The following is a 10,581-nucleotide window of genomic DNA, read 5'->3' as shown; positions in this document are numbered from 1 at the left end:
GAACTCTGTGATATTGATCATCATCACTGCATACAGTAATAGGCCAAAGTCAAAGAAAACCACCGGCTCATGAAGAAATGAAGTTATTTGTTTATTTTAAGAAGCAACTGATTGTAGAAGTTCAGTATTTAGTTTGTCCACCTTTTGCCTTTATTAATCTCACATGTCGTAGAGGATACTTGCTCTCAGTTTTTCAAAGAAATCTATAGATTTGTTTACATCTCTAAAGTTTACTCTGGTCTGTGTTTTCTCAGTGGGTTCTGAATGATCAGTCCATTTTTCTTTGAACGCTAGCAGATTCTTAATTGGATTTTGATTCTTAGGCTTTTCTAGTCTTTTTTTTTTTTTTTATCATTTTTAGAACTTTGTCCCTAAAAAGCACTGCAGTGACATTGATGTCGTGGTGGCATGTTAGTGAAGTGATGTGTTGACAGTGGATCAGACACAGCAGTGCTGCTGCAGTTTTTAAGCACTGTGCCCACTCACTGTCCACTCTATTAGACACATCTACGTTGTTGATTCATGTTGTAGATACTAAATGGTGCATACAATAAGAGACAGTAGCTCATCTGTTGCTACACATTTTGTGTTACTCCTCCATTAGTCTTTCATCAGTGGTTACATGACACTACCCAGAGGATGCCACCCATAGAATGCAGTTTACCTTGATGTTTTTTGTTGGTAGATTATTATTAATCCAGTAGTGGGATTGAGGTGTTTTAAAAACTCCAACAGCACTGCTGTGTCTGATCCACTCAAACCAGCACATACACTAAAACACCACCATGTCAGTGTCACTGCAGCACTGAGAATGATCCACTCCCCAAATAATACATGCTCTGGGGAGGGTAGTCCTGTAGGAGTCCTGACTACTAACGAACAGCATGAATGGTGTGAACAGAGTAGACAGTGCAGCAGGTAGATAACAGCCTGTAAATGTACAAAATGCACCTATAAGATCAGTGGACAGAAACTATATCAGAAACTATAAAGTTATTTTAACATAGTATTAAACAATATTGCTCAGTATTGTGAGACTGATACACTTACACACAATAATACATGAAGGCATTCTATATGCAGATGAAACATTTAACAAAATAATGCAGGGTTGTGTGAATAAGAACTTTAAACATGATTGTATTGTCATGACGTTTCAATTTATATTTGAAACCATTTTTGGTCTTGTTTAAACTGATGTTCACAGAGCTCCTGGACCTCCAGCCACTGCCTGTTACAGCACTGGGCAACAGGGAGTATGAGATCCTGTACAAATTCACCCACTTCAACCCCATTCAGACACAAATTTTCCACACACTCTATCACACTGATAACAATGTGCTGCTGGGAGCGCCCACTGGCTCAGGAAAAACCATCGCTGCAGAGATGGCCATCTTCAGAGTCTTCAACAAGTACCCTACTTCTAAGGTCTGGGGCTTTCTCTTATTTTTTATTTTTCATTTGCTTAGTTGTTGGTTATTTATTAATGATGTGAATTCGTATGTTTGTGTCTGTAGGTGGTGTACATCGCTCCTCTCAAAGCACTGGTCAGAGAAAGGATAGAAGACTGGAAGGTCAGGATTGAGGAGAAGCTTGGAAGGAAGTGAGTGCAGCTCAAAGCAGAGCTGAAATAATGCACTCATTCACAGACTTGATATATGAAGACTATAGACAGAAAATGAAGACTGTACCACTGCAGTAATTACGTTTGAGACTAGCGACTGGTTGGGAGGACAAAGACCTGGGGCTGGTAGTCTGATATTACACATCTGCTAAGCTCATTTGTGACATAGGCCTTTCAATGCATTAGGGCCCTGACAGCCTCACTGAATGTTGGACGCCACCAGACCATCAGTGTGCATCAGTTGTTTGTGCAGTATATCTAGCAATGTTGGCCCTAGCCAGCTCTCGTCTGTGCTGTTTTGTCCAGTTAGCATGTTGAATGCAACTGCATATCCTGGAATTTTATATATTTGCAACCTAGTGAAACTTCTGCTTTAAAAAGCTATTCCCTTTCACGGAGATAAATTAAAATATGTGCATGTCAGTTGTAGAGTGTAAATTTGTAGGAGATGAGCAGCACTAGTAAGTTGGCGAGAGCAGGTTATAATTAGTTGGCATGATTGAACTGGAAGCTTTGAAAAAACAAAGGTGTGGAATAAGAAGCGGAATGCAGTTTCATATCACAGAAAACATGTCACTAACACATCTGCCTACTTAAGTGAAAGGCAAAAATTGAAAGCTTTTTTTTTTACTGCATTTACAAGCCTTTACTGTCCAAATCCACCTTAAATATTTAGACTAGACGAGACTGGTGTTACACATTTATAACTTATAACACACAAAATCCAGGTCTTACACCTTTCAATCATCACTATCTTTCACTTTCTTTATATAAAACACACAAAATATGGAGTTTACACCTTTAATCTATATATAGGTGCCTGTACTACTTTATTTTTCCAGAAATGCCTTGCTGTTTTCAGGAGAAAATTAGCCAGCTCAAACACATGGCCAGTATTTCCTCTCATTTTACTCTGTATCTGGTCATAGAGGTTTTTAGAGCGGTTCTGAGGCTTTTGGGGTCCAGTTAAACAATATTATCTCTCATTTATTTTGTTGTTTTGTTTTGTTTTTTGTTTGTTCACGACCCAGGGTTTGAAAAACCCGTGACCAGTAGCGCTAGTTCTTCCTCTTCGTGTTGGTGGTTCTGAGGCCTTACCTTAGCATAGCAAAATGCAGTTAATATTGTTCATTTTCACTTTTTGTATTTTCATCGCTTGTGTGTACTGTTACTTTTCAGTGAGTTCAGTCAGTTAATTTTCTCTTCCTCTGTACAGAGTGGTCGAGCTGACAGGTGACGTGACTCCAGATATGCGAGCCATAGCTAAGGCGGACCTGATTGTCACCACTCCGGAGAAGTGGGATGGAGTCAGTCGTAGCTGGCAGAACCGCAGCTACGTTCAGAAAGTGGCCATTCTCATCATTGACGAGATTCACCTGCTTGGTAATCACAAACTTTTTCTCTGCAGTTTCAGTTGAAAATTCAGTTTCGTCTTCGTAACCTTACCTCATCAATCCACCATATGCTTACATAGGTGAGGACAGAGGGCCAGTCCTTGAGGTCATTGTGTCCAGGACCAACTTCATCTCATCACACACCTCTAAGCCTGTGCGAGTAGTTGGCTTATCTACTGCACTGGCCAATGCACGGGACCTGGCAGACTGGCTAGGCATTGGACAGGTGAGGTCTCCATGATTATTCTGGGTTACAAAGAACTTCTAATGGTGATTTGATACTGACACTGCAGTTTAGTCCAAGATTAGTATGCATGTGTAATTAAGTCAAAATTAAAAAATGTAAGAAAGTTCTGTGTGCAATTTCAGATATGTATCTAACCATTACTCCTTCAGGCTTAATATTCAGGTATTGATTTTTGTTCTGTAACTGCTACAAAAGATTTTATTACAAATCTAAAGGTAATATGTTGTGTAATGCTACGTTCTAAGAAGGAGAAATTTGTGAGAAAAGTTTGGACTCTCATGCTAACTCTTCAGATGTAAGGGTCTTGTAATTAATGGGTCTGGCCTATGACCGTGCATACAGTTTGAGTGATTAACATTTTTGTTCTTGGGGGGGAGATAAGACTTTCTGCAAAATATTCATACAAATTTTCTTATACATTTTCCAATACAGACTGTGTACACTTGTACAAAAGTATGCCCCTGTGTGTGCATTTGTAAATGCTGGCACTCAGGGTATTTAGAAGGACACTAGCCGGGACAGGGCATGCAGCAGTGGTTATGTAAACGTTGTTCTGTGGTTGCTGAGACGTCGTGCTGGCAGACAGATAGTGGCAGGAGGGGGGGCAGAGGCTGTCCATAAATCTGCCTGGTGCTGTTTGGACTGGGGCACGGCATTACCTGCCCAATCCATTATCCAGGCCTTTAAATATGTGCACACACGCACCCAGTCCTGTGCCACTTGTGTGAGAGCGGGGCTCTGGGACAGGGGACAATGACTGGCTGTAATTACCCCCAGATGGGCCACACTGTCAGGCACACAGCCAGCTGGTCACTCCATTTCTCTCTCCCTCTATTTTTCTCTCTCCCTCTATTTCTCTCTCTCTCTCTCTTGCTCTCTCCCTCTCTCTCTTCCTCTTCCTCTATCTCCCACCCTTCTGTCTCTTTGTCTCACTTTCTTATTTTTCTATCCCTCTCATTCGCCCTGTCTCTCTCTATCTATCTTTCCTATCTCTATCTCTCCCCTTCTGTCTCTTTGCCTCACTTTTTTCTCTCCATCTCTCTCTCCCTCCTTTCCTGCCCCCTCCGGACTTTCTCACTTTCTTTTCTCTCGCTCACCCTCCTCACCTTCTCTGCTACTGTCACTTGCTATCTCTCTCTCTCTCTCTCACTTTTTTCTTCATCTGTCTTACCCTCTCACTTTCTTTTCTCTCTCTCTCTCTCTCTCTCTCTCTCTCTCTCCCCCACCTCCCCCTCTCTCTCTCCCCAGATGGGCTTGTTTAATTTCCGGCCTTCAGTTCGTCCTGTCCCATTGGAGGTGCACATCCATGGTTTTCCAGGACAACACTACTGTCCCCGCATGGCCAGCATGAACAAGCCAGTCTTTCAAGGTATATTCACCCCGCCCCTCTTTAAAGTTACAGAATATATAACACAATATTAACAGTTACAGGTTTATTTCATTCATATGACTATTTTCTTATGAAGACTGTACTTAATTTTACAAACAAGCATTATTCCCATTATGGATGTATTCCTCTGCAGCAATCCGCAGCCATTCCCCTGCCAAGCCCGTCCTGATCTTTGTGTCATCTCGACGACAAACACGTCTTACAGCGCTTGACCTGATTGCCTATCTGGCCACAGAGGATGACCCTAAACAGTGGCTTCATCAGGATGAGCGAGAGGTCAGAATGTGCCACAGTGCTACTGAAGTACCGTGTTTTGATAAAACAAGAATCTGAGCTCCATTGTCTTTCATTACTGTATAATGACATAGACAATCCCCATCATGGAAACATTCTAGACAATAGAACAATAGATAGTCCAGGGTTTTGTTTTTTTTTCTACTAATTTCCACTGCACTTCTTCTCTTCCCCATTTTTCCCTCTGCTCTTCATCCCCTGATCTCTTGAGGCTAGATATGATTGAAGTTCCTTGTGTATTCTTAATGCAGTGGTTTTACTGTGATTACAGAGTCAACTTAGACCGACATTAGCTTGGAAAAGCTGGTGTCATCTCCCGTTAAATTTCTTCTGCATACCTTCGGATCATTTCAAGATGTGAGCAAACAGCTCTTTTGGGTTCCCAAGTACAAATGTATGCTAATATTTTCATAGCACTCAATTACAGAGCTATTGGAGAAATGCGCCGCTCTTGTACTAGCAATCAGCCACTCGCAATCAAAACATGAAAGAAGTCTCTCACGGGTGATAATTTCTTTGATGCTCCAAGTGCAGAAAAATGCACACATGTGCATACAAATGCTCTCAGATGTAATCACTGACTTGTTTGGTTGTAAAATAACTCATGCATTCATCGACACATGGTTGTGTAAGAAGCATGATGCTCAAATATGTTGGAGGTTTTGGCTGTATGTGTGTGTAGACTCTCTATAGCTGTTGTGCTGCTCTACTGATACTGGCACTTAACCGCTGATGTTATGAAAGTATTTATCATTAAGTTGTTTGTCATCGAATAGATTGTGAAACAAGCACACGTGATGTTTTCCCACCCCTATCCTACATTCAAATATGATCTGCTTTTCTTATTTCTTGGATTGTTGTTTGTTGCTTTGCTGTGTAAGGATGACAGTATTAAAGGGCCCATATCCTAATTTCTTCCTAAGTTTTCCTCTGAGGAACACAGATAACAATTGTGTGCCTCATCCAGTATGGGCTGTTTCGGACTGTGTAGACCAAGGAGTGGAAGGGTATATTCTGAAAATTTAAACCCTTTCACATGGTAAAAAAGTTAATGTAATTAGTTATTCCTTATAGTGCTACACATTGTGTATGAACTCTTAAATTTCATTTGCTAGAGTGCTGTACTTATTGCAGTGTGTTTTCTCCACTTTCCTCATACTTTGGGAAATCAGTAGTTTTCTACTGTCATTCAGCTCAGCCATCAAACAGCACTGCCTGTGTGCAGACGTGACAAATACACTTTTAAAAATGATGTGACAGTATTTTTAAGAAGTACTGGTTTGGGTGTGGATGTGGGTACATCCAAAAGCTACTATGATGGGTATTATCAAAGTTATGAAGATGGTGTTGACTACAGTGTGTATTACATTGTCAGGTGACAACTTGCTTTAGCACTAGCTGCGGGTGTGTGTAAGGCTTTAGGAGCGTGTGTGTGTATGTGTGTGTGTGTGTTCCAGTGATATATGCTGCTCCCTGCTGCTGCTCTGCATTGGGCCGTGTAGCCGCAGCTGGAAGCCCTGCTGTTTGAGTGACAGGCCACTGGCGCTAACTGTCTGTCTCCCAGCAGGGGTCCCTCTGCCTCTTCCTCTGTTCCTCTGCTGGCTCGCCCACTCCTCTGTCCGTGCACACATGCGCGTGCACACACACACACACACACACACACACACACACACACACACACACATTTATATATGAAACTCTACACTTATATTTCATCAGATACTTAGCTTTAATGATCAGATATAGCCATTCACAGGGCATTATATTAATCTCTGTAATAACATCATTAATACTGTTTGTCACTGTCACCATGTGATTGTACTTTCTGAGTGTATGAGAATACTGAGCAGCACAGTGCTGCATCAAATTACAAGATTTGTGAATTATTCATGATTCCGATAGTTACAGCCTTGGTAACATAATTACAGAGGTTAACTTACTGTGCCATCTCACAAGAACACAGTGAACACTTTTTTTTTCTGGGAGCTGAACAGTTACAAAGCACATGAGAGCAAGAGCGACAAAATAGATTTCACAAATGGCAATTTATTAACATATTCTCCACTTCAAAACTAGTGTAACTTCTGGTGGTTTGGAGCTAGAAAAGTGTAAATGGAAGTGGCATTTCAACCTAACAACCAAATGAGGAGCTCTGGGAGTCATTTTTGGGTGTGACTGAAATAATAAATTAAAAAAAACATCTTGCAAACATAATATAACTTTCATCAGTCACTCACACTTGTGCTGTGAAATAAAGATAATCTAAAATATGTAACAGCATTTATTACATAAAGATCAAGTTTTTAAAATTATTATTATTATTATTTTGATTGATTCTGATGAACGTAATATCTTTCACACTATACGCTAAAATTCCATGATGTCCATGTGTAAAACTGTATCAACATAAGAGGACACAATTCATGTTGCTGTGTTTGAATTGTTGCCCGTACTTCTTTCTTTTCTCTCTTTTAATGTCTCTGTATCTGGGTTTATTGCTCTTGCCAGTAGTGCCAGGTTTTTATAACAGAAGGCCCAGTTAAGTATAATACTAACATTTTATTGAACTGCCTGCTCACAAACTATTTTAATTTCTGATTAGATGACAGACATCATTGCCACAGTGAGGGATTCAAACTTGAAGCTGACGTTGGCTTTTGGTATTGGCATGCATCATGCCGGCCTGCACGAAAGAGACAGAAAGACAGTGGAAGAGCTTTTTGTCAACTGCAAGATTCAGGTATAAACTTAATAAGAACAATTCTGCTAAAGTGATTAGCTAGAATATTGTCGTCCAGTTCCAAAAGCTGCATCACCAAAAGATGAAATGTGATAATTTCATTAGTTGGTGGACTGTCTGGTGATCTGTGGAGATTTTTCTTAAACAATTCCAAAGCATTTATCTCTCTTATCTCTAAGGTGCTAATTGCCACAAGTACTCTGGCCTGGGGTGTGAACTTCCCTGCTCATCTGGTGATTGTAAAAGGCACTGAATTCTTTGATGGGAAGACACACCGCTATGTGGATTATCCCATTACAGGTAGCAGTTGTGCACAATGTTGTGTTTGTCTGCATTACTGATGATGTCGAGTTACCTCATAATCCACTGTATCATTGTTTCTGCAGATGTACTGCAGATGATGGGACGGGCAGGTCGACCACAGTTTGATGACCAGGGCAAAGCGGTCATCCTAGTACATGACATCAAAAAAGACTTCTACAAAAAGTTTCTCTATGAGCCATTCCCTGTTGAGTCCAGGTAAGCATAACTCTACTACACCAGTACATAAGCAAAGAAGTGTAATGGAATACTGAAGGATTCAGAGGTTTCAGAAGACACAGATAACTTGTAGTTGCTGCTCTTTTCTTTCTGTAGCCTGCTTGAGGTCCTTTCTGATCACTTGAACGCAGAGATAGCTGCAGGAACTGTTACTTCCAAACAGGATGCCATGGATTACATCACCTGGACTTACTTCTTCCGTCGGCTCGTCATGAACCCCAGGTATGCACAGGACGACCAATCTGGTTTGCTGCCAGCTGTTGGAAACACAATCTCTTTTAATTTGCATCAGCTGTTATTTAAAGCCAGAAGGAGATAACATAAGTAAAAATCTTTTTATGTCTTATGGAATCATTCTAAAAATGACCAAATTGTTTCGCCCATGAACAAACTGCTAAGATAGAAACACTTAACCTGAAAATATATTAGTACAGTTACAAACAGAAGCATACAGTGAGGTTGAAATATGGCCATGGAACGTCAAGGGCTCCAGCAAATTGCCAGTAAAGAGGCATATTTTATCAGAGCAAATAATACATGCCAGTAGATCACAATTAACACAGTGGTCCTAAAAGCGTTTCCTCTCCTCTGTCATTGCTCTCATGTTCAAAGAGAGTCAGCAACATTGTTCAGGTTGCCATCTTGTGCAGGATCAGCATTTAATGCAAGCTGCTGTAAATTACAATTAACTTTGATTGAAAAGGAAAAGGAAATAAAAATGCCAAAACAATAATAAATACCAGAAAAACTAAAAAGAAATGACAGTAACAATATAATGTTACTACATTCAAAATGTAAAAAAAAATTATATATGTATATACACTAATAATGCCATAATATTTTCATTTTAAATATTGTACAAATTATTATAGTATGTATTAAAATATTTTAAAGCAAGAAAGACTTTTATTTTATTTTTTTTAAGTCTTTCTTGTTATAAAATATTTTGGTACATGCAATATTTTGTGGAATATTTAAAGATGAAACTATTATGGCTTTATTAGTGTGTGTGTGTGTGTGTGTGTATACACACGCACATATTATATTATATATTTATTATAATATATATTTATTTTTTTGAAAATTAATATTAATTTTAGCTTGCACAACAAAATATTTTTTTAACTGTTTTATGTCTTGTTTATATTTATTTAACCTATCTTTTACTTGTCATAAATATTGAGATTGGGTTTAGTCTGCACATTAGCATAAGGTTAATGGAGAGTGGTACATTCTGTATTGCATTGTGAGGGAAACCTGGAGCAGTAATGATTTCAGGAAGGTCATTCAGGACCGAGTTAGGGAAGTACAACTCTACAGTAAAGGCAGTGTAATTGGTGAGGACTGATTGGGTGATAGTTGGTCAATTATTGGAGTAGGTTATCAGCTCAGCTGTGTGATCAAATCTCAGTGAACAGCTTGAGACACAGGCAACATCTTCTACAGACTCCTTGCACTCACTCACTGTGTTGCCATGACAACTTTCTGCTGGTGCGTAGTGCACAGCCCACCCCATAGTTCAATCTGACATCACAAAGCATGATCTAAAACATCACACACCAGAGTGTGTCTTGCTCACACACTCTCACACAAACAAACTGGTCCCTGGCTCCAGGGGTCATATAGGGCGGCATAGACATCTGCTATGAATTGAAGATGATGATTCCAGAACATTCCACAGTGCTGGCATTTGCACGCCTGTCAGCCCACATTAAACATTTAGGCCCGACTGTGCCCTCTCTGCTCCAGAGAGCTCTGACAGAGCTCATGCATCAGCATAACAACATCCACATCCATTCAGCTCCAGCATTTCTCGAGCACAACTTTCTGAAACATCCAGAATCTCTTTCTATTCTATAGTCTGGTCACTTAAAGTCATGTGATCATCTGCTTTTACAGCAAGCTGAAGACTTCAGTACCCATAATTTATTCATCTTTGAGTTGGGTTCTAGGTGGCTTACTGGCTAATTGTAGTATGTTTTCTAATCTCAAGTGTGTGATCGATCCTTCGTTAATGGATAAAGACACAGGCACAGATTTGGTTTTAGACCTGGTTTCTGAGTACTTCAGCTTACAGTGTAAACAAAGACACAGTGTCACTGATGCAAAGCACAAAATACTACCCAACCCCTGTGCATGTGTGTGTGTGTGAGTGAATACGTTCATTCCAGTGCTTTGCATCTAAACCAGAAACAAGGTTATAGATGATTGAACTCATTGTGCTGGGATCGACAAATTTGACCTTTTTCTGATACCTACATCAAAAATATCAAGAAACTTGGCTTGAAGGTTCAATTTTAAGGTCTGTCCCATTTGCCTGTTACAATTATTACACAGTCTTGCAATTATCTC

General features: G+C 39.9%; 1 protein-coding gene across 4 annotated transcripts in view; it reads left to right on the top strand.

The window, feature by feature from the left end:
* Positions 1-10,581, top strand: part of ascc3 (activating signal cointegrator 1 complex subunit 3) — a 143,750-nt gene that overhangs the window by 117,463 nt on the left and 15,706 nt on the right. For all 4 annotated transcript variants that reach the window (XM_066682880.1, XM_066682878.1, XM_066682879.1 and 1 more), the window contains 10 exons: positions 1,208-1,428; positions 1,518-1,603; positions 2,841-3,007; positions 3,099-3,244; positions 4,514-4,634; positions 4,789-4,931; positions 7,552-7,689; positions 7,869-7,989; positions 8,076-8,208; positions 8,326-8,451. In XM_066682880.1, coding sequence (XP_066538977.1) covers positions 1,208-1,428; positions 1,518-1,603; positions 2,841-3,007; positions 3,099-3,244; positions 4,514-4,634; positions 4,789-4,931; positions 7,552-7,689; positions 7,869-7,989; positions 8,076-8,208; positions 8,326-8,451 — 1,402 coding nt within the window. The remainder of the gene's footprint in view (positions 1-1,207; positions 1,429-1,517; positions 1,604-2,840; positions 3,008-3,098; positions 3,245-4,513; positions 4,635-4,788; positions 4,932-7,551; positions 7,690-7,868; positions 7,990-8,075; positions 8,209-8,325; positions 8,452-10,581) is intronic.

This window comes from Hoplias malabaricus, chromosome 10 (assembly GCF_029633855.1).
Source record: "Hoplias malabaricus isolate fHopMal1 chromosome 10, fHopMal1.hap1, whole genome shotgun sequence".
Lineage (NCBI taxonomy): Eukaryota > Metazoa > Chordata > Actinopteri > Characiformes > Erythrinidae > Hoplias > Hoplias malabaricus.
This window is presented reverse-complemented; position numbering and strand designations above follow the sequence as displayed.